We start from the raw sequence: 24,767 nt of genomic DNA, 5'->3' as shown, positions 1-24,767 counted from the left end.
GGTGTGTTCTCCTTTTTTTAACCTCTCTCCTACCCCAAAAACAAGCGTTTCTCTGCAAAACTCTTTCTCAGCTGCTAATATAGGAATGCCTAAGGATATCTGAGATACTTCTAAGGCTCTCTAAAAGAAAACAACCTGATGTCATTAGTTTTAAAATAATCACACAAGGTCCAAACCTTCAGCAAAAAATCTTTAGGGGTTTATACATAAAAAAGGACTGAATCTACAGATCTAGAAAAAGATGAGAAAAGGATATGACTTTATTCCAATTATTTTTACATTGAAAATGAAACAAATGTTAGCATCAAAAAACCTGAACTATTCAGAGTACACAACTTGGGCCTATAGTACAATATTTGCATCACAAAAAATAGTAACTTTTCATACATACACATACAACCAATGCAAGTGTTTTAGTTTTTACATGTAAATTTTCTCACAAAGTCCATGTAAAATCATTCATATTTTTAAAATAGTTTGCTTTACATTTTATGTTTTGCAAGGGTTCGGTTTTTAACAAAATTCCAGTGATTAAGCTTGTTGGCAAGTACGATCAAAAGTTTATCTGAGCAGCTATTGGATACTCTGAATGGAAAACAAGCCTTATACTCAACAAACATGCATCTGGTAATAACAGCTGCAACCACACACATATAGATGAAAAATACATCAAACTAAGCACTCCATCAAAGCACTTAAAATTAGAAATGTTTGAGAAAAATGTTCATAAACAAGCTACTTGTAAAGAATGAGAAAGAAATTCACAAAATAATTGTGAATGGTATATTTGACAAAATGAACCTAGAGACAACTTAAACCCCAAATAATTCTACAGCATGAATTTCTTGCCTAGATTTCATTAGAATCAAGAAATATCTGACATACAGGGAATTAAGGCATCCATACAACTTTAATACCACCAAGTCAATCAGACTCAATCATGAAATACAGTCAGTTTGAGTCTTATGCCCCATCAAACCACAAAATCTTTGAGAATTACATTCAAAATTTTCTCAAATCGTCTGCTTAAGGCAAGAACTACAGAGAGTAACTGCTATGTGGTGCCAATACTGCACAAGCCGCTACATGGGCTCCATTCTAATAGGCTGCACTTTCACTAGGGAAACTGAGAAATTTAAAATACTGATAATAAATACCTGCACAGTAAGACATACTTATACACATGTGTGTGTACACCTTAAAGAACACAATTTTTTCAGCAGGGTAATTCCAGCACAGAGGTTCTCCATCTGTGACACAAGACCTTCTGGAGAAATGTGGATGAGAAAATAATTATACAAGACCAGTTTGATTCTGCTTGACTAAGAAATAACTGAGTACATATGAAAAAAGTTAGCAAGGCCTTGCTAGATTAGTGAGCTCAGGTTAATTTTACAAATGCTTCACTGGCAGCACAGCCAGTGTCACTGCATAAACTGGTTTACACGAAGAGATCCAACCGTGTTCCTAGTTGTTTGTTCCCATTACCACAGTAGGCCCTGTTGTGCCAGAGCAGCTGCCTGCACCCCCATGCAACAAACCTGACTGGGGAACCATTCCAGATGAAACCAAGCCACTTGCTTGGTTTTTGTGCCGGCTCATCACACAGCCGCACTCGTGTCAGAACAGAAGCGGCAGCAGCCCAAGTCCATGAATGAAAAACCCACTCCTTTTACAAGCAGCTTAGCAAGTTTGCAAAACCACCAAAAGAACCAGCCATGACAAAAAATACATCTGGAGAGGGGAGAGGGGAGCTGGACCCAGTGAGGTACGTTGCCATTTTTCTTACACGGGGTTTAGCCTGTTTGCAACAAATCCTTGGCAAAAAGGTTTAAACGCAGCACTAAACATATTAGAGAGATTCTAGTAGCTGCTTCAGCCTATTTGTGACTTAGGTGGAATATCTAAAAGCACACTGTTTGAAAACGCGTACGCGGATTAGATGTTAATCTCTAGAATTCAAGCTGTCCTTAATGAAAAGGTAATGGGCCAGATTAGCTTTCCACAAAACCAAGAGAAATCTTGTAATTCTAATTTCTATTTTAATACTTGCATTGTGACACATAAAGCCCTGTTCAGGTATTTAATTCAAAGTGGGTAATTTCAATGAGAAGCAAGACTAAAGCAATGATAATGTCCGTTATAGTTTTTCAAATCACATCAAGATGAACGAGTACAGCAGTTACAAAGGGTCTGAGCCAAAATCCACCAGGGCCGGGGCATGTGCCTCCCCGCTCATACCGGGGAACGGTGGACCAGCTTGCGAGGACGCCACGTGCGTGCCACTAGAAATTGAGCTTCTTCGCACCACGTGGGACCTTCCCCCCTACATTTTAGAAAAACATGGATTAAAATAAAAAAAAAAAAAAAAAGAAAACCCCACAACAAAACAGACTATTAAATGAGGGGAACTGCAAATTAACGCTGCCCGCAGAGGCTTCCCCCCCCAGACGCCCACCCGCAGTACGCGGGGTCCAGGCGCGGGGGGAGGGGGGCGTACCACAGCAGCACCCTACCCAATCCTACCGGTGACACCGGCCCCACTACGGGGGGAGAGACACGGACACGACGGGGACCTGCCTCTGCGTGTGCCTCCCGCCGCGGCTGCCTCAGTTTCCCTCCCGCGCGGGCGTTAGAGGGCTGCGGTGAAGGGGCTGGGGGAAGGGGTGAGGGTGGCAGCCGGGGCCGTGTCGGGGGACTCCGGCGCTTGGCGCCCTCCCCGCGGCGCGGCGCCGGGCGCGGGAAGGAGGGGAGGGGAAGGAGGGGAGGGAGGGGAGGGAGGGGAGGGGAGGGGAGGGCTCCCGCCCGCCGCGCTACCTGTGGGGGAAGGGCGGCGGGTGGGGGATCCCCCGTAACCGTCTCCAACCGCCACCCTCCCCGCCGCGCCAGCGCCTCGCCCCCCGCTCCCCCGCCGGCCAATCGGAGCGCTGCGCACGTGACGAGCGTTCCCTTCGATGACCTCATCCCTGGTGTGGGATGACGTCAAATTCAAGATGGATGGAATCACGGCGGTGGCAGCAGCGCGCGCGGGCGAACCGTGAAAGGAGGCGCCGAGGGGGGCAGCAGGGGGGGGCGCGGCCGGCGGCGGAGAGGGTGAGTAACGGCCGCGTCTCGCGCCCGTTCCGGGGTTGCCCGCGCCGTTTGGGTCTCCCCGTGTACAAAGGCGTCTTTTCCTGACGTAACTCTGAGGTGGTTTTTTTTTTCCCCCCACCGAGCGGGGCTGCGGTCCCCGAGCAGCGCAGTGCGCCTGCGCCGGTTACGAAACTCGTCTCCCTGGCCTCCGCGCATGCTCCCTCCGCCCCGAGGAAGCGGCTGGTGCCCGTTGCGCCGGCACACGCCCGCCACATAAGCCCCGCCGGCCTGCCCGCCGCGCATGCTCCGCGCGCCGCCTCAGCTGCCCCTCATGCGCCTGTGCCGCGCCCTCCCCCCGGGCCGGAATCCCGCCGCACTGCGCCTGCGCGGCGGCCGGCCTCGCGCTCCCTCACGGCGCATGCGGGGAGCGGCGCGGCGGGGGGAGAGCGGCGCCGCGTGGGGAGCGGAGCAGCGCGCGGGGCGGAGGGGCGCGCGCGCCTGCGCCCCGCTGGGTCTGGGTGGGGTTTGGCGGGAAGGAACGCGCCGCCTCCCGGCCGCACGTGCCCCCTTACCTGCGCTGCGCCCGGCGGGAGGGGCAGCCCCGCCTCCGGGGCCGCCCGCTCCGCCCCGCCCCGCCGGCAGCGGCCGCGGAGGGGAGCGCGGCGCCCTGCCGGTACCGGCTCCTACCCGGCGGGGCCGCGGCTCGCGACTCCTCTCCCCGGGCGGACGCCGGCTGTGGGTCCGAGGTGTCAAACATGGCAGAGGATCCGGGAGGGCTGTGCCTCCCCGGTGTGTCTTGAGGGGAGAGCCACGCTAGCCTGCAAATTTCAGGGCGGAAAGCAACCCAGCAAGGTTCCTGCGACGTATAAGTACATGCAGGTACTAAACAAAGTGTAGCTTTACTAGTCCAAGCGCTCTTTGGCTGTGTTATTCATGAGGCGGAAAAAGTACATCTCATAGTCTAGTGGAAAAATCCTCAGCGCTCTACACCAGCATGTGCTGTGCGTTTGCGTAAGGCTGTGGAAGGACTTTTACCCGATCACAGATGTCGGAGAGAATTTTACTTTAATGCTCTTTAAAGTCCAAACTGTCATTATACGTCCAGATTGGATGCGGCTCCTGGGAAGTATCGAACTGCAGGAAAACTTGATTTAAAGGAGTTATTATGAGTCAGGAAATACTGTGGAATTTCATTGTATACTGAGTAAGCTCTTAATAATTAAATGGCACTTGTCTTAAAAGCTATTCAGTTTTTTTGTTGTTAGCCTCACAGTGGAAGTAAGAGGTAGGTAGGCTGTGGGTATAAGAAGAGCTTGTGATGAGTTACATAATCACAACTATTTTGAATACAGTGAACATCTTGTAGTTAAGTCATAGTTGGTATTTTCAGCCTTAGATAAGTGTTACTATGAAAATAGATTTTTTTTTTAATGTATTTTTGTACAACAAGGCTTTTGATATTAAATCAGGAGTAGTAAATAGGTATTACAGGTAAATCTAGTAATGCTTTATGTTTGTATTGCCTGAACACTGGCAATTATTATGTTCTTTTCTGACTTAGCTCAAACTGACAAACTGCTTTGACTAAAATTTTCCACCAAGGTTATGCTGATGTTCTTGAGGGGAAGTTTTGAGCAAACTTTAGCAACTGTTTTTACAAACCTTGTTTGCAAAAAACAAATTATGTGGCCATGTCTTGGGTGGAAGGGGATCTGACATCCCTTCCTCTCAGAAGTTTTATTACCCACATGCTATATACAGCTGTAATCTCATAAGAACATTTGGTTTACCTGTAGAAAATCCACCCAACCTCACTGGGTTGTGAACATCTGAAGAGCTGTCATTTGCACGTTCTCAGTAGGGACTCACAGGGAGATGTCACAAATTACAACCTCTGGAGTTTTCAGCTACAGCCGATGTGTGCCAGGATTTATCAGGGGTTTCCCCAGCTGTGAGCTCCCCTGAGACTGCAGGAGCCAAGATAACCCCTGGGGATCAGAACTGAGAGTGAGTGACCACGTCTCTTGCTCTCCACTAATTTCAACATTGCCCTGTCATCCAAAACAGGATTAAAGCCATAATGAGTTGGGTGCTTTTTTAAGGCTTAAGGTAACTTATCCTTTAGTACATACTAGCACTCTTATTTAATGTAAAAAGAGGCAATAGCTTGTAAGAAGTTCCTGAAGTCCTCTTTGCACTGTACCTTTAATGGTACACAAATAGGATAAATGTGAAGGTTTGTGCTTCCTTTTCCTACTGTGTAGGTTCCAAGCAGCAGGGTGATACTCTGTCAGCTGACTCAAATTCAACACGCTTCTTGGACTGAGAACCCTCCTGATCACTAGAAGCTTGATACCACTAAGAGGTTGGGTTTTGTGACCTCATGGGTTTTGTGTGTATGATGCTAGAGAATACTGATACACAGAGAATTAGATAGTTGGTCCTTTGCTCATCTTCAGTAATGGCTGGCTATGCTTTCCTTAAAATTAGAGGCATGCCAACATTTTGGTTTAAAAGGACAACTTTACAGAAAGCTGTGAGCTTTCATGCTATATTGAAGTTGTTTCTTTTTGAACTTCAGTAGCTGTGAAGTAATTACCATAAAAAACATCAAGTAGTTTCCCATTATAGTTTTCAAGGTTTTGAAAGTTGTTTTATCTGCAAAATAGTGATAACTACAGTCTATAAACAAGTGTAGACTTACAGGGTAGAGGAAGGAGGAGCTGGGGAGAGGAAGTTGGGCTGTGACCACCAGATGGTTTGTACTGCACTGGGAGGTACTATGCTGTGAGTCACGCATTACACTTGCAGCTATTTCCAGCTCTCATTAAAAGAAATTCTCAACTTCTGAGCATGTGAGCTGTTTCATAATGAACTCTGATACATTTAATGATCTGAGATCCTCGGAAGGGAAAAAAATCTTTAGAGGCAGCAAAATCATTTGTTGCAAGTGGAAAGACTGCAGTATGCCCAACTTAAAAATACATACTCTGTGCAGAGGGAGTTGCTTTCCCCAAATATTTATGGTGTAGATTTAATATTAGTCAATGTACTGTAGTCTTTTCCCAAGTTTTTTCCTTAATGATAATATTTAAGACAGCAGTTCTCTTATATTTTCTTTCATTCAGCAGTGAAAATAAAATCATCTGTTGTCTTTGCTTATTGGCTACTTTATGTATTATGTTGTTCTAGAATAGTTCTATGAACAAGGAAGGGAAGTGTTGAGCAACACTTCTACCTTCCTAAACTCATTCTACTTCCACCACCGCCACCAGCAGTCTTACAGCCCATCAAAACTAAGAACGTTTTAAAATCACCTAGTCCTGATTGTTGAGGGGGTTTTGTTTTCCCTCTGAGATTTAGTGAAATGCCACGCCTTTGTTGTGCAAAATCTTTTCATACAATCAGTGATGAAAAGGCATGAGAAATCCTTTGGCCAAATAATTTCAAGAAAATGTTATGAAACTTGTCCTTTCATAGTAATTCATATAGAATTAAATTGCATTCTTCAGGAAAGGAAGAAATATTTTTCCCTTTTTTGTCTCAGTACATTAACCTCCTTATCCATGGTATATCCTACATCAGTACTTAACAGCGTGAGTAATCTTTAGGTTGCATTTCATTCTCAGTAATCTCTTTGTTAAGTTATGGTTAGCACAGGGACAGTTCTTAAATGGTGCAGAATGAGTGTCCCTGCCACCCCCTCACGCCCCATCCCTCTGACCCACTGATTTCCCTCCAGTGCTGTGTGGCTCGTGCGTAGGCCAGCATCAGGCCTGACACCACAATATGCTGGAACCAGAAGGTACCAGTAGTCCCAGTGGGGTGGGTGCCCACCAGCTAAAAACCATTAGAACTACTTTGAGGTGAACTATTGGGCATTCTGACCTGAATACATTTGTGAGTATCTTTGGAGAATTTTTCAAAAATCTTGTATTTGGTACAGTAAATATGACTCAGAAAAACCTTTTTAAATAAATTAAAATTTAAAATTAATACATCAATCATCATGTAAGAAAAAGCAGCAGAATTACAGTGATTTCTAATCACTGTTTGCCACAACTTAATCTACCTGTCACATACAAAAGGAATTAGTTTATTTTGTGCCAGGATATAACTCTGAGTACAGTCCTTCAGCTGTTGAGTTCAATGGACAAATTCCCTGGAAGTTCAGTAAGAATGGGACCAGCTCCTTTCTCATAAATACTTTTGAGGAATAAAGAAAAAATACATAGTGTTCTTGTCACAGAGGAGAATTTTAAAATCTTTTTTCAACAAAATATGTGGACATTGCCTACTCCAAATGCACATGGGCTTTGAGTAAGCTGAAAATCTTCCACGTGCTATTCATGACCTTATAAATAGCTTATGTAAAACTCATGTAAAATTGCTGTTGTCTTTCCCATTTTACAGTATCCTGTATTGTCTTCCCAGTATCTTGCCTGTAATTAATGATGGCTGAATGGCGTTTTCTTTGGATCCCTTCAGTGGGTGGAAGATACCTGTGTTCTCTGAATTATAAGTTTCTCACCTGGCAATTTTTTAGGCTCAGCTTTTATGTTAGTTCTGCATGCTTCAGATTAACTACGTGACTTTTTCCCCTATCTCTTGTTACACTAAGAAACCTTAGTGTAAACACAATACTGTTGATAGAAAAGTACCTTAGAAGGGTATAACTGGCTTCTCTTCCCATCTAAAATATGCTATGCCTGTAAAAAGCACTTTATATTAGCAGAAATAAGCCCACAATTAGAGTTTGTCATTTCTACTATACCAACAAAATTAAAGTGGTGTGTAGACAAGATTTTATTGTGAATTGGGTCAGTTAAACAAAGAAAGAATAGCTCATATAGGAAAGCAGATGACTGAATATTGTTCAGTTTGGTACATATATCTCTTTATTACGAATACAATAATAAAGTCAACCTGTAGAAAGAGTACAAATGTATACATTTGGTGTGTGTCTCCCCTTCTTCAAATTCTTGATTCCATGCATCCCTTACCAAAAAAAATCACGTGAAATATTTCTGAGGATGAGGTTTTTGTAGGTGTTTAAATTGTATGGCATCAAGCTTTACAGTCTTGTCCCATCAGAGAGTTTAATGGCAATGTTACAAAATTCAGGAGAATGAAAACTGAAGGAGTCCTTGCGGAAAGGTATTTTTAAACTTTTTAGTCTCTTGGTTTAGTTTACAGCAATTCGGATGATGAGTTACACACCTTTCAGTTGAGATTGAGGCCAGGGCAAATATTTTATCAAACTGTTTGATGTGTTTTAATCTTCATGAACTCTTTCAAGAAGAATCAGAAAAGCTCACAGCCAGCGCACATTCCTGCCCTCTCCCTTACATCCAGTAGTTGTGCAATCCCATGGTCGGCTGGATCAGTTTACTGATCTGACAGCACGCTGCTACTCCTCCTTCCTTAGCGGAGGAGGAGACGTGGACTGCTCCTTGCAGGAGCAATCCCTGGTTAGATCGGACTGAGAGAAAGATGAAATTGCACCCTTAGCTGCTGCTTGTTTGTAAACAAGAATGAGAAGGACAAGTGGAGCTCTGTGGTGTTACTTTGACATTTTGTAGTTTGCTTCTAGTCAGGAGGAGCTATTTTGAGGGTCAAATGTCGAAACTATGTGAATGTGAAAAGTAGCCTCTAATTTCTAAGAGAATTTCTAGTCTGTATCAGGATAACTGCTAATTATTTGTCCCTAGTGGAGGGGGAAATAGACTCCAGAATATTATCTTTTCCTCTCCCTAAATTTCTGCTTTTGTATGTGTGAAGGATAAGTAGTTGGAAATTAATACATCAATTTCACACCCTAGTAAATATATTATTTATCTGATTATATGCCTGTCTTCATACCAGTGAGTCTCTCCTTGCTGCTGACCTATTGGAAATGAAAAACATTTGACTTCATGGAGGAAGTTTGCAGTATTGTCTGCAGTGGAAAACAGCAATAGCAGTTGAAATCACATTTCGTAAATCCAGGAAGACAGAATCCATGAACTTGCAGCAAGGGATTACTCAAATATTTAGTTAGAAAAAGATTATAGAAGTGCAGACAGCCTTGCTCCACGGGTTTGGAGCTGTTACATATAGCTTTTGGGGGGCAGGGGACATGTAAATATATACGGACTGTAGAAGACTGCAAAGGCTGTTGATGGGAGAAGAGGCATTTGATAAACTGTTGTCAGACTCAAATAATAAAATCCAGCATAGGATCCTTGAGTATAAGTTTAAGCAGTGTAGGGTTTTTTTGCATCCGGACTCTTGACGAGTAATGAGACTTTTTTCCCACCTTGTGTCTGAAACAGTACATGAATTATCAGAGCCATCAAATCCTTTGCAGAGCACTCACAACTGAGTGTAACATTCCTGCATTTACCTGGGGATACCCCAGGAAGTCACTTGTATTTTTTGGCTGAGTCTTATAATCCACGTTTCTTTGCGTTTTTTAGTGGTTTTGCCATCACCACACTTCTTATGTATGTTTTCCCTGTTGAAACCCCTGTTCAGTTTCCCTTGTTGCCTGTCTCCTCTGTGTGTGTTTCCTCCTTCTTCCTTGTATTCTCTGCTTCTGACTGCAGTTTCTCACAGCCCTGGCGCCTCCTTGCTGCAACGCTGCATCTCATTAAGTGCTTCAGAACACCGGCTTTCCCACTGCCACCCCCAACATGCTATTAACACAGCTCTAGCTGACAGCTATGTTGTTATAATGGAAGTCAACATCTTAATTTTAGTTGCTTGTGTATTCGCAAGTGTAAGCTGTTATGCTGAAATTGTTCACACAAATATCTGCCTGATTCTATTTGTAAAGTTTCGGCACTGGTGACTTCATGGCTTCTGAAGGTGGAATTTCAGATGGGCAAAGCTGACTGAACAACTTGCTGGCAAAGAATGGGTGGTTTCGTGGCTTCTCTTGCTGCAACTCCAAGGCTTATCTGACCTCTCAGTGAGCTGGTTAAGCTCCTAACCTATAAAATATCAAACAGATATAAGGAGGATTGAGTTTGTTTGTTTGTCTGTGTCCTGCTTCGTTTTAGGGAGCTGCATCAACTTACTGGGAGGTCGAATGAGCAACAGAGCTGGTGAAAGAAGAGGAGGGTACAACAGGGCTGGGAGGAGGAGATGTGAGAGTAAGGGACAGAGGAAAGGAAGGGGAACTGCCACTTCAAAGGCAGGTAGCTGTTGAAGGTCAATAAACTGCCGGACCAAAGATTAAGCTTTTTTACCCTTCCCTTGTGAAGAGCTTTCCTGAGTAGCAATGTCCTTTTTGCAGAAAGTGATTTTGAAATAGTAGAGGTGCCTTTTTCTATCCTTGTTCAAAAACTAAAATAAAATAAATCTTGTACCAAATGTGGTACTTAGGTTTCTGAAATCTAGTTCGCTGAGATCAGTAGAGGGCTGTTGAAGATTGACAGTAAAAATCTCTTCTTGGCCTCCTGAAGGAAGGCTGCAGGTGCTCCTGCTGCACTTGCCCTTCTTGGGTCTGGAGCCTTACTGTCACTGTTCCTCCTGAGGACTGGCAGCTGCTATAGTATGTGGCATCTGAACACGGACAATGGGAGATTTTCTGATATGCTGTTTCCTTGATGTCACCCGAACATCATGGAAGAAAAGAGGAGAGAGCTTTGTTTCCAGTCAGTAGTGAAGACAGCTGGAAAAAAAATGGTTGGAGAGAATAGAAGCAGATTATCTGGAGGAAAGAATTTAGGTAGTTAATGGCAAAATAATCTTCATCTGAGGAAGTATGAATCCTCAAACACCTGGAATCAAATGTAGCATCACAGGAGCCAGCCACAGTTCTGTTATCTTCACAGAAGTTGGGCACACCTTTTGTGTTGGGGCTGAGCACAGGCAGCCAAGCATTGACTTAGATGACAAACTGTTGTAAGGAGTTCTTCGCTTCCTATAGCTGCTCCCCTGTCACAGTTTACTGCCTCTTCAGTTACGCCAATGCAATTGTTCTTGAGATTGTGGTTTAATGTAAAGATTGGCCAGCATTTTAAAAGAAATACTATTTGGTTTTTATTTATTGTCTGATCTGCTGTGTAATACAGGCCTGCAAATATTTGTACTGGCACAGCTGAAGGAGGAGTGAACAGCATTGTGCAGGTAAGATGAACAAAAGAGAGCAGGAATGTCTTGGATCAACTTTGTTACTGAGAAGTGTTCATGTAGTGAAATTTTAATGCATTGTGCATTTACTCTGGTAATCTTTGGGTTTTTTTTTACATCAGGCTTTCAGATGATCTGTGTAAATGTCTTTAAATGGTTCTGCAAACCATTTCTGATTTTGTTTCTTAACATATTATAGCTTGTTTTATTTCTGACTGTTGTGTTTAAAGGCTATTAAACTGAAAGTCAAGCACTTGAATTAGGAAATACCAGGATTAAAGCTGCTTTTGCAGGATTAATTTGGTCCCATGCCATTTGTGTATGTTGTGGCCTTGGTTACTGTTAAAGTGACAAGAGTTACACTGCACCAAAGAGCTCTGCCTCCTTCACTGCACAGAAGAGGCTGTGCTCTGAGCAGGAAAGGGAGGGCTGTAGTGGGATGCTTCTCTCTGTCTTGTTTAATGTAATAAATTGGAGATGTTTTATGAATAAAAGAGAATGTGGAAAGAAGGATGGGTGAGTATTGGATTCTGCTTTAGACATGTAGATTTTATACCTGTCTCTACTAATAGCATTAGTGCATTACGATGGACAAAGGAACACATAGTAATTACATGGTGTTTATTCTGCAAGTGTCTTAGACAAAACACAAGGCCTGGGTAAAGCAGATTAAAATGAAAGATTTGAAAATATTTCAAAACATTTGACTAATACACCCCTTTCCCACTGTGTCCTTGAGGTATGGGTTCTGCAGCAACTTCTATTAGGTGTCTCTACAGTACTGCTTTAGTTCAAGTTTCCTTCATAAGCACACTGTTGATCTGTTACCTCCCTACACCATGCTGCAACTTGAATCCCAGGTGAATCACTTGAGTTTGCAAACTCAGTTTCTTTCAGATGAAGCTAAAGGAAAAGGTATGTTCCTGGAACACTTGTTCTAATAACACTCCAAGTGTTAATGGGTGCTCAGACCACGATTAGGGCCGGTCAGCCTCCACCACTTTAAATTGCAGTGACATCCACAAAGGATGCAGGTAGTGTGCACCCTCTTCCCCCCCAGACAGTACATTTAAGCAAAACATAGCAAGCAAACCAAACCAGATTGGTTTCTCAAATTCATAGTAGCTTGGCTGCTCTGCTTTTTTTAGGTGAAGGTGTGTGGGGAATTATGCATTATAACTATCTGAGACGAATGAAGGATAAATTAGTGTTTATGAAACAACACTGCAAGACACTGAAACACTCAATAAAGACAGATCTGGTGAGGAAGCAGAATTCTGCTCTTGCTATTGCCATGACACTATTAACTCTGTGGTTTCCTGTGTAGAAGTGGTAGCTCAGTCCTATGATACAATCAATGCCCTGAGACACTGTATGTGGCACCCTTTTAAGTCATTTCTCAATAATACCAGTTTAGACTTTGATCACTTATTTATATCCATTAGTTGTGAGATTTACCACCCTCATTTATTAATCATGGCTTCTTAATACTGTTTTTTTTATTTTGATAAACTTTTCAGTTTTGCTTGCAAGCTGATGAATAGTGAAACCTTTTTGTTGTAATAGCATACATCATGTATAGATTATAAACTGTCCTGGATTTGGCTGGGATAGAGTTAATTTTCACAAGAAGCTGGGAGGGGGGCACAGCCAGGATAGCTGACCCAAACTAGCCAAGGGGATATTGGACACCAAATGACGTTCATGGTCAGTACATAACTAGGGAAGCAGGTCGGGGCAGGGGGAGGGATCGTGTCTCGGAAACTGGCTGGGCATCAGGTTCTGGGTGGTGAGCAATTGCATTGTGCATCACTTGCTTCATATATTCTCATTATTATTAATAATTTTTATTATTATTATTATTTCTTCTCTCCTTGTGTTGTCCTGTTAAATTGTCCTTATCTCAACCCACAAGTTTTTACCTTTTTCTTCTGATTGTCCTCCGCATCCCACTGAGGAGGGAGGAGTGAGTGAGCAGCCATGTGGTGCTTACTTGCCGACTGGGCCTAAACCATGACATAAATTGAAGAGTAGTTTCTCGAATCATCTGTAAAGAGATGGGGTTTGCTTTTAACAGATACATCATTGACTTGTACTACCACCATAGAGGAAGGTAGTGTAAAATTCTTACAGGTTAACTTGAACAGAATTGTAAGAGTGTCCATGAAAAAAAAGAAAATTGGATATTGCTGATTTCTCTGTGTGAGTGCAGGTGCACAGATATATAAATTTCAATTCAAGCCACAGAAGTTTTTTGTTTAAACTATCTTAAAATCCAATTCTCTTCTTTTGTTAAAATCTAATCTGGAGCAGTCTATTGAGTTATTGAGACATCCTGCAGTACAGGGTGGGCAGTGTTTTGAAGCATATGGAACATGGAGGTTTCTGCACTGCAGTTTAATTTGTGCATATTGTACTCTTGGATGCACCCGAGGGTAACTGTTCCTCAAGTATAGGGGTTGTGGGCATGAAGTGCTCTTATGCTAATGAAGCATAGAGTTCAGTTCTCTGATTGCTTTTAAGCTAAAACAAAGCAGTGCAGGGATACTTCAATTATAATTGTGACATTTCCAAGAAACCAGATCCTCTCAGTGCAGTTATAAGTGACACATATTTGATAGCTAGAAGTATATATTAACCACACTTATTAAGCATAAGCAAACATGATGAATTAATCTAGATTACAGACAATAATCCTGCTTCCTTCTCCCTTCCCAGTATTAATGGCCTTTCCATCATCCTATTAAAAATGACAACAAAGCCCCGTTAATTTGTTTAGTCAGCAAGAGACTGTCAGGGTTGCTTAGCCTCAGAAAGGTGACTTGGCATAACTAAGCTTTAGATGTCTTATTCAAGAGTTTATCAATGCGGTTGTCAAGATAGATCTTCATAAAGCTAAAGCTGAGAAAAAGATGATCAAGAGTGAAATGATTGAACTGTTCCCTCATGTGAACAGGTGTATTGCAGGAAGAGAACACAGCCCCCACCCACCCCCCTGCGTTAATTAGGTATAATATTCTTGGTATAAGATCAATGATTAACAGTGTATTTGAAAGTGGGCACACGAGCTGGCTCTTCTCGTGGCTGTGCATCTGTTGGAGCTAACAGCGTTGCTTTAATTGCCATATACCTTTCCTCCAAACAAGCTGCTTTCTTCAGCACTGTTGATGGTGGTTTAGCCAATTTATGAAGTACAGAGGGATTAGGTGTGTTTACTTTATCTCTAACAACAGTTCACACAAGGCAACCTACAACTTTTTTTTGTTGTTGTTCTTTTTCAGAAACATCAGAATCATGGAGGGGCTCTTGCATTACATAAATCCAGCACATGCCATTTCACTTCTAAGCGCACTGAATGAGGAGCGTCTAAAGGGACAGCTGTGTGATGTTGTTCTTATAGTAGGAGATCAGAAATTTCGAGCTCATAAAAACGTTCTGGCTGCCAGCAGTGAATACTTCCAGACTCTGTTCACGAATAAGGAGAATGAGTCTCAGTCAGTGTTTCAACTCGACTTTTGTGAGCCAGATGCTTTTGATAATGTGTTAAACTACATTTATTCTTCATCCTTATTCATTGAGAAAGGCAGTCTTGCAGCTGTGCAAGAACTGGGCTACAGTCTTGGAATATCCTTTCTTACAAACATTGTTTCTAAGAGTCCTCAAGCTCCTTTTCCAACTTGCCCTATTAAGAAAATACTGTATCAAGATGAAGACGAAAGTAGTTCTCAGAAGAGAAGTGTCATTGTCTGTCAAAACAGAATTGAAGCACAAGCGAAAAGTATAAATCAAACACAACATGATTTAAGCCATACTTCTAAACCTTTACCCTCTGTTGCTGTCAAAACTAGCAGTAGACCACAAGTAACAAAACCAACTGAAACCCTTCACAACTTGTCACTGACTGAAAGGAGATGGCTGAAAGAAAGCCCTGTGAGCTACACCAAGGTTCATGAAACTTCTGGAACTGTGGAGGATCAGAGCAGAGGTGGTTTAGCGAAAAGGAACACAGTACTGCCTCAAATGCCTTTAGCGGAGAAGGAAATTGCAAGCGATGAACCAGGAAGCAGTGGTCAGCTTTTAAGAGGAAAGACTGCAGAGATGTCATTAAAAAGACCACGTCCACCAGTCTTGTCTCTGCGTGGCACGTCAGAATCTACATTTTTGTTGCGAGAGGCGGGAAAAGGAAACGGTCAAGGTGAAGACAGGAATTTGCTATACTACTCAAAGTTAGGGCTAGTAATCCCATCTAGTGGATCTGGTCCAGAAAACCAAAGTATTGACAGAAGTGGGCCACTTGTAAAGAGTCTCCTTCGAAGGTCGCTGTCCATGGACAGCCAGGTTCCTATTTACTCACCTTCTGTTGACCTAAAACCTTCACAGGTATCATCATCCTCCTCACCGGGAACTAATGATTCCCAGAAGACATTTAACGTTGTATCTCAAAAGTCATCCTTGAAAGAGTCATCAGAGAAGTTAGTCTTAGATGAAAAGCCACAGGTAATACACCCACACCGCCTTAGGTCTTTCAGTGCCTCTCAGTCAACTGATAGGGAGGTCGCTTCCCCTCTCACAGAGGTGCGAATAAAAACTGAACCTAGCAGTCCACTTTCAGATCCTGCCGAAATAATAAGAGTTACAGTGGGTGATGCTTCAGCATCGACAAATAAAGACTTTCCTGTTAAAACTGAGGATGATCATAAGGAACCAAGTAGACTTCCAGCAAAAAGGAGTTTTCAAGCTGATAGAAGCCTACCATTTAAGAAACTGAAGGTGGATGAGCAGGGTTCTCCTGCGTCAGAAGACAACTTTGAGGAAGGCTCAAGCCCTACGCACCTTGATGCTGATTTTCCCGACTCTGATGTCAGTAAAGATGAATACAGCGAGATGGAAGAAGCAAGACCAAATAAAAAATTTAAATGCAAGCACTGCCTTAAAATTTTCAGATCAACAGCAGGTCTTCATCGTCATGTTAACATGTATCATAATCCAGAGAAGCCCTATGCTTGTGACATATGCCACAAGAGATTTCACACAAATTTCAAAGTGTGGACACACTGCCAGACACAACATGGAATCGTGAAGAATCCCTCACCAGCTTCCAGTTCACATGCTGTTTTGGATGAAAAATTCCAAAGAAAACTGATCGATATAGTGAGAGAGAGAGAAATTAAAAAAGCTCTAATTGTTAAACTAAGGCGTGGCAAGCAAGGTTTTCAGGGACAGTCTGCTTCACAAGCACAAGTCATCAAAAGGAATTTAAGATCAAGAACCAAAGGGGCCTATATTTGTACCTACTGCGGGAAGACTTATCGTTTCCTCTCACAATTTAAACAGCACATAAAAATGCACCCAGGGGAGAAACCAATTGGAGGAAATAAGGCTCCTAAGCAGAAAGATCATATTCATATTGCAAGTCCAGTAGAAAACAAAGAGGTTTATCAGTGCCGTCTCTGCAATGCTAAGCTCTCTTCACTTATTGAACAGGGAAATCATGAGCGACTCTGTAGAAATGCTACTGTCTGTCCTTACTGCAGCCTTAGATTTTCTTCTCCAGAGCTGACGCATGAGCATGAAAGCAAGTGTGAATACAAGAAGCTTACTTGTCTTGAGTGTATGCGTAGCTTTAAATCATCCTTCAGTATTTGGCGTCATCAAGTTGAAGTTCACAATCAAAACACAATGGCTCCATCAGAGAACTTTTCTTTACCTATCCTGGATCACAATGGAGAAATAACTAGTTCGTCAAGATTGCCTCCTCAGCCAGAATCCAATAAAATGAACAATTTTGTGGCTGCAAAGGAGGATGGTGTAGTCAGTGATTCATCAGAACAAATAAATTTTGATTCTGAAGATTCCTCATGCCTACCTGAAGACTTGAGTGTTTCCAAGCAGTTTAAAATTCAGATCAAAGAAGAGCCTGCAGATGATATGGAGGATGAGGTCACTGAAACAAGCAGAGAACCTAAGGAAGTAGTCTCCAACAAAGATGCTGGTTTGTGGCCCTGTGAAAAGTGTGGGAAGATTTTCACTGTACGCAAGCAGCTGGAGCGTCACCAAGAGCTCTTATGCTCTGTGAAGCCATTTATTTGTCATGTGTGTAACAAGGCCTTCCGAACCAATTTCCGGCTGTGGAGTCACTTCCAGTCTCACATGTCACAGGCTTCAGAGGAGTCCACAAATAAGGAGCCTGAGATATGTCCACCAGCTAATTCCCCATCACCACCACCCTTACCTCCACCCCCACCCCTCCCCAAAATCCAGCCTTTGGAGCCTGATAGTCCAACAGGCTTGTCTGAAAGCTCCACTACTACTGAAAAATTATTTGTACCACAGGAGTCAGATACACTCTTCTATCATGCTCCACCACTCTCAGCAATCACATTCAAAAGACAATACATGTGTAAACTCTGTCATAGGACTTTCAAGACAGCTTTTAGTCTTTGGAGCCATGAACAGACACACAATTAGCTTTAACAGATACCTTAAAAAGCTGGTTCAGTGGAGGCCGTGTTCAGGATCTCAGATGTATGCCATGTAAAATAGAAATCTAAGAGGATCAAAACAGTGATGATGATGAAGAATTTGGAATTTGTGATGCTGCTGGGATTTGAAGATTAAGGTAAACTAACTTGGTTAGTAGGTAGAAAGCAGAGTAATTTAAAATACTGAGGTCTGGGATCTAATAGTAACAGAATAGTTTTTATTTCATTTAACACTGAAATACGATCACATCTGGATTGTATGCATGGATCTTCATCCTGTGATGTTGGCGTGTGCGTGTGTATTATATATAAAGTTATATATTAAATGAAAGAGCAACAACAATTTGGATTCTAACTGTGAGTTTGTAGTAGTGAAATACTGTAACCAACTTCATTAATTTTTTTTAAAAGAAACCACCATACAAGCTCCATATAAATAATCACCATGCACTTGCAGTTAGGGAGGAAGTGGATGGAGTGTCTTGCTGTATTGACTTAGGTCTTAGAAACCTTTAGCAATAACAAATAAACCTCAAGTTTGAGTAATCCTGATGTTATTGGATACGAATGTTTGATATTTTAAGGGAACATAGAATTGTTTTGTTGTTAAATGGAACTTGTGCAAATTAAAACAGAATCTAAAGTCAGCAATATTATTACTAAGATTTTATATAAAAAGTAGCAGCAAGCCTGCTTTCAGCCATTTAATTATAAGTTTCTAAGGAAAATTGGGGGAGGAGGTACTTTGCTTTATATAATGTCCCAAAGACTAATTTACTATAGATACTTCAGTAGCTAAAGTCATTATATTAACAGCCATCATAATGCAAATGGTACTGTTTATAGTATGAACTAAGATTGAATGGATGTCAGACAAGTTTCATAATTTTATTTCCACTATTTGTACAACAGTTTGTAATTCTAACTACAAAGGAATGTATAACTATTAAATCAAAAAAAGAGCTCATTAAGGGACAGAAGATGAGTTGTGTTCCTACACACAGTAATAAGCTTGGCCATGAGTACAAAGATATGTTTTAACAAAAACTAAAAATGTAAATATTTATATAGACACCTGTATAAATGAAGAAGTATGTATTTGAAATTTGTATTAAGCATACATATCCAGCTCAAAGCAGAGGAAAAACCATCACACTACAATCACTGCATTTTATGAATACAATGCATAGAATATTTCTTTCTGCCGCTTTCTATCATATGTGATAATGTGTTGCAATTTTCTAATTTGTTGAAAATCATGGTAATAATGGGCTGCAGATATTCTGTGTGGTTCCATTATTTTACCTCAAATCACAACTGGAGCATTTAGTGTAAGTAGGATCATAGATACTTACCAGAAGCTATAATAAGGGTCCAAAATTATTCTGTAAGTAAAAGAAATACTTACCCAGAAGTAGGTGGTAAACTAACAGTGAAAAATTCTTCTGCTATAATTTAAGTTTAATGGAGTGGTGATGGATTAAAGTGAACGTAAATGATGCAGGCAGCATTTATGATCCTGACCAACTTTACCCCGTGCAGGCTGGGAGAGGGGAATTGCATTCCAGACTACGTAGCCAGAGCCCAGTCTGTGTTTGCTGAAAGCAACAGGAGTTTTGTCACCAGTTTCGGGGGGAGCAAGAGCAAAGTTTTAATTCTGTATGTCACCATGAATTTTTTTTCAGTATTCCAAACTCAATAGTAAGAAGAATTGCAAGCTGACACCAAGATTTAGCAAAATTAAGCAGAAGTGTAACTCCTAAGAATCTAAGGATGGGCATCCTTAGGCACACACAGGAGTGGATTTTTCTCAGTGAAAGCCTGAGTGTGCCACCCATTTTTTTCCAACAGATTTTTTTTTTTTTTTAGTTGTTCTTCCTGTAACTTAAGTTTAAAAGAATTGGCTCGGGATGGACCCCTGACTTTTTTCAGCTACCAGAAAATTTGCAATGTTATTTTCAAGCCTCTTCTGTTTAATTTTTGATTAAAATCTAAAATTGTTACTAAACACTTCTAATAGTAATGTGTTGTTCTTTTTTCATCCTCTTTCAGGCAAATTGTAGCTGAATATGATTATGCTAATTTGTTAGAATATCAGTTAAACTCTTTCAGTGACATTGCAACTAAAACAAGGTACTAGTTTAATAGTGACATTTCTAGTTGTTGACTTTTTTACTCCACCTAATAAGACTAAATTTATTTCTTACCAGAAGCAATTTAAAAATAAAATGGTTGTTACACTTAACCTGGTTTAATAAAATCAGAAAAACATAACGCTTCTCTAAGTATCCTTTAAATGTATGTAAGAAATCTGTGCATATAAAATATGAACATGTTTTTATAAAATGGTTCATAAATTTTCACCAATGATTCCTCTATACAATAGTCTGAAAGTTTATATGTAGCCTTTCAAAAATCAGTGTGCTTTCTAAAGGAAGATGACTAGTTCAACTATGTCATAGTCATCTAACTTCCAAATGGGATTCTGCTATGTGTTATGAAGACAAATTCCACACACTTGAAATCAAAAGCTTGTGCAACATCTCTGAAGAAACCTTGACCTTTTTCCTAGTATACTATGTATTATAAAAAATCCATAAAATATTTTTTGTCTAAATAGCCTCCTCCTAAGTTTTATTTAGTTGTTTTGTTTGGGGTTTTTTTTAAGTTTTGTTTTTAACTTTGACTGTGTTCTGTGGTTGTTTTTTTTTTTTAATTCGGTTCCTGTTGTTTAGTAAAGGAATTCAGGATCTCTGAAGTTTAAATATGAGATGTTTATATAGCAGTTCTGGTTTTCTATTAGCTTTTATACAGTATCTTTAAAAGCCCTTGATAGAAGTGTTTATTTTGGAGGATACGGAATAAATATGCTTCCACTTATATAACTTTAATATATGTTTAAAAAGTTAAATTATGGAAAAAATGTTAGTTGCTTGTTTATAAATAAAGGTCTTTTGAAGAGTGTCTAGTTTGGCCACAGCCAAAATAAAAGGCAAATTTATTGATACAAAAGCCTGTCTTCATCATATTTTGTTTAATTTTGTAGCTGTGTACTAAAGTGACACAAAGTTAGAGGTCTTGTTAAATATAAAAAGTGTTTTGCTTTTTTTCTTAAAATTTGTGACAGGAATGTGCAGATGTTTTAATATATAGATTAGAATCTTAATTCTTTCTTTTTTTGCTATTTTTATAATCTGTCAGATAAATCTCAGAGAACTATCCTGCTTCAGTGGAAGTCCAATGGAAACTTCTATTGCATTTAGAGGAGCGGGGTTGAGCCATGAAATGTGTTTTGGTTTGGGACTTTTTTCCTTTCAGGCACTGTGTTGGCAGTGTCTAAGCCTATGGTTAAGTTCCATTAAGATCAGTCTTAATTTTGTGCTTAAGTTCTTTGCTAAATTGGGACCATGATCAACCTTGAAAGTCAGCAATGGCAGAAAAATACATATAGATTTTTTTTTTTTTACGTCCTAGAACCAAATGTTGAAATATTTATTCCTCTACATAAAAGCTGCATATACAGCTAGGGTGTAGTTCTGCAGTTTTACAAAAACAAAGGACATGAACCAGTAATACTGTCTCTACCTTTTTTTTTTGGTAAGGCGGAGTGAAACAGCCTGTGACAGTTAATTGAGCAGATAACCTGCTGAAGCAGTGGGTGACACTGGAGTTTGTCTTGTATATTTCAGAATGGAGATGTAGCCTTATCCATGAACAAAAAGACAGCTGTAAGAGACTTGTTCCTACATTTCCTATTTAAGCAGGCCTTCTAGTGACATCCAGTAGTTTTGGGGGTTTTTTTGGTTTGTGGGTTGTTTTTTTTTTTGTCTGATGTTGTTTGTTTGTTTTCCCCCCAAGTAGGACATGCGGGTTTGATCTGAAGCTACATGTACTCTGTTTTTGTTCCAAGCTTCCAGTGATAAAACTAGAAGTTCCTCACATGGGATAAGGACAGACTTATGCCTAACTTCGTGGCACTAACAGCGAGGGTGCAAATATCTGGCATGAGCCTGTAATCTGGCATGTGCCTATACTGTTCAATAAAATTGTTTACATTTTCCTACCAGAAGATTTAGATAAAAATCAAAGCAAGCTTAGGGTTTGGGGTTTGGTTTTTTTTTAATGTTGCTGTTAATGAATCAGTGTTAAAATCTTTTTTGTTGTTGTTGTTGAACACAGCCAGATAGTATTTTTTAATGTCATTGATTCTTGTTTATTTAAAATGACTTGTGAAAAACTGTACTGTAACTGTTGTACATAAAGGGACACTATCAAGAGAAAAGTTGTATACAGTAAATGTACTTATTTGTATTAAGACTACTTGATATTAATAAAATCAAAGCGTTTAAAAACATGAATTGAGTCATAACACTTGAGCTGCTTGGGCATGAAAATGCCTATTAAGGGCATCCTGAATTGTTGCAAGGATGTCTGAAAAATGTATCTGAATTCTGTGGGTTGAGCTTATTTTTCATGTTGCTTTCTGTCACTACTCCAGAATAAAGGACTAAATCCATTTTTCCTTTTCCGGTTTCTCAGCAATATATGTTACCTTTTAAAGATACAAGCTTCCCACTACTGCAGCAGCATCTTTAATTAAAATACATACATAAAACCAGAACAAACTATCTTTTGCAATGTAACATGCAAAATACATATAAAGTACACATTTTAAGGCTTATTCTTGACAGTGTCCCTTTTTAAAAAGCAGGAAAATGGGATCACTTTTAGTGCTTGGGTACAGGGAAATGGTTTCCTACAGTTTCTAGAAATGGGAATTATCCAATATATTTGCTATAGAACGTTCCAATTAGTTACACAAAATCACTTGTCATTTTAAAGGATTATAGAGGTAAGAAAAAAGAAGCTGGTTTTATAATCCTGTATACCTTACAGTCATTCTGTATCAGTTCAATACACCAGGATGGGTTTTTACCTTTTTTAGGACTGAGACTTAATAGCTATGGGCAACTTTTTCTTTAATGTAATGTAAATCCATTGCTGCTTTGTACAACTTTTTCTACTGTGTGTTTTCTTTACTTAGATCTTGACTAAGAAATCTTGGCGTCTAATAAACTTACACTTTGTTTCTTTTGAATTTCTGTGTCTTATACTGGAATCTCTTGGCAAAGTGTGATGTTATTGTACATACCATTGTGTCTGTGGGATGGGAGTTTTGTTTATAAAAGAGCATCTTTTGATCTATTTGTTGGATGTAAATAGTAGTTTTTACATTACTAAAATAATGGCTTTTTGTTTGTTTTAGTAAGTGCCCCGCTGAACCTTTTACTGGAAAATACAAGAAAACCAACTGCTCTAGACAATCTCTTAAAAACTTGAGCACAGCTCAAATTCGGCTTCTCATATGCAATCCGTGATTAAACTGGGACTTTGTGGAAGCAAGGTTCCATCAACTGAGCATCTCTTTCATCTAAAACTGGATTGAACCAGATGTTTGAAAATACAGAGTCAGGAATGTTTATGGTATTTTGCAGTGCTCTCATCAAAAGCAGTTTTGCTGCATTCATTTCCCTCTTCAGAAACCCCTGCATGGGAATGGAGTATGTAGATTCATTCCCATGATGCAGAAAATTACCTGTATCTTTTGGGAACACGGTTTACTAGGCTCCTCTCTTCAAAGCAGATGAGACCTATCTTTGAAAACTCTTAGGCCAGTTTTCTCAACTTCTTAGTCTCCATGATTACTGTCCTTTGCCATTTTTAATTTGTGCGGTTTGGTTGAATGCATTGACCAATTTCACTCACATTTAATAGAGGAGACAAGATCTCAAGAGTTAATCTCCCAACAAGTTTCACAAAAGTCACTGCCTGGATAGCAAAGAATGGTCTTAGTGGGAAGGCTAAGATTTGCAGCAAGAGCATGTGCTGAACAGTTACCTGTGCTTTTTACCCCAGTGCTTGTCACTGTGTGCATGTGTACTGTCTTGTCAGAGTAAGTGGGGCAGTAGGTCAGGTGAAACTTACGGCAGAGCTGAAGTACCAGGTCTGCCAAATGGTCAGAATCAAGGGTTGAAAGGGCATTCCAAGCTCAAGAGGATTTGGGCCTTTGATGCTCTTTACATCTCTTTGAAAACAGGGACAAAGGGCTCCGGACCTGTCCCTCCATGGAGTATCCCTGCACATCAGAAGTTAAGCGAGCTGTGGAAAAGGCAATGAGAGGGCCGAGGGCTGCTCTCTGACTCGTTCACAGAGTCGTAAATCACCAAAGGTTTGGGTCCCTCTTTCTCCTTTCAGCATAAGGAACTCCTCCAGCTCTTTCTGCATCCAGTTAAGATCTATATACAGTCCTCTCTCTGTTACTGTTTCAGAGCAGTCTGACATCTGCTTAAATGCTTCACAGAAAATGTCTGCTCCAGAGACCATAAAACCTCTAATTGACATAAAAGTCAAGAAGCAAACCAAAATGATAAAACGTTACTGATAACAGGTGCAATGCTCTTGGCATTTTCATGGAGGTTTTTTGTTCTAATTCCAGCCATCCGCTTCTAAGACAGTTGCTCCTCAAACAAATCCAGTAACATTTACTTACTAGTCTATTCACAGGATGTTTCCAGCTATCACTCTTTTTTTAATATACAAACACTAACAGGATAATTGTTACTATTAGACCTACATGTATAATATATCTGTTTCGAGTCCTGAAATACTCTGGCAATAAAAATTTTCAAGGTGTTGGCTGCAATGGAGCAACATAACTTTTATTTCCCCTTCGTTTTACATGTGTTGAATGAGTAGATTGAAAGCAAAGCCAGTTTCTGCTAACAAAGAATTTGCTTTAAATTGCCTCTGCAGTTTTGATACAACCCTTAACAATTTCTTAATGTCTTATCAGTCGAAGATCTAGGATGGATACAGTTCTTCGATATCATGGAGCCCTGGTTGTAGTCATTGGCTTAAGCTGATATTTGAGGGCACAGGCTCTCATCCAGCAATGTGTATGTCTCCAGTGAAGTCCACTGGTGTTAAAAATGAGGCAGTGATGAGGCAATAAGACCTGCTGGGGTTATTAGCATCCAGGGATGCTTCTGCTGGAAGGAAGAGACCATGCTGAGGTTTGCAGGCTTCACAGGCAGG

General features: G+C 40.7%; 1 protein-coding gene and 1 long non-coding RNA gene across 5 annotated transcripts; one reads left to right on the top strand and one right to left on the bottom strand.

Annotated features, from left to right (window-relative positions):
* Window positions 1-232: 232 nt before the first annotated feature.
* Window positions 233-2,884, bottom strand: LOC141919250 (uncharacterized). The gene is made up of 2 exons (XR_012621909.1): window positions 2,818-2,884; window positions 233-2,326 (listed from the first exon to the last, which is right to left on the bottom strand). It is a non-coding gene; the product is annotated as an uncharacterized LOC141919250 (long non-coding RNA).
* ZBTB21 (zinc finger and BTB domain containing 21) lies at window positions 2,847-22,770 on the top strand. 4 transcript variants are annotated; one of them, XR_012621908.1, is made up of 3 exons: window positions 2,847-3,093; window positions 14,472-17,809; window positions 21,534-22,770. XR_012621908.1 is itself a non-coding variant. In XM_074814423.1 (3 exons), the coding sequence occupies exon 3, from the start codon at window positions 14,485-14,487 to the stop codon at window positions 17,656-17,658; it is 3,174 nt and encodes a 1,057-aa protein (XP_074670524.1). In that variant the 5' UTR covers window positions 3,005-3,093; window positions 11,133-11,187; window positions 14,472-14,484; the 3' UTR covers window positions 17,659-22,770. The 4 variants fall into 4 exon arrangements, 3 of the variants coding, with proteins under 3 accessions (XP_074670523.1, XP_074670524.1, XP_074670525.1); XM_074814423.1 differs by adding an exon at window positions 11,133-11,187 and having other exon boundaries at window positions 3,005-3,093; window positions 14,472-22,770; XM_074814422.1 differs by having other exon boundaries at window positions 14,472-22,770.
* The last annotated feature ends 1,997 nt before the right edge of the window (window positions 22,771-24,767 follow it).

The sequence above is a fragment of the Strix aluco genome, chromosome 2, assembly GCF_031877795.1.
Source record: "Strix aluco isolate bStrAlu1 chromosome 2, bStrAlu1.hap1, whole genome shotgun sequence".
In the NCBI taxonomy this organism is placed as follows: domain Eukaryota; kingdom Metazoa; phylum Chordata; class Aves; order Strigiformes; family Strigidae; genus Strix; species Strix aluco.
This window is presented reverse-complemented; position numbering and strand designations above follow the sequence as displayed.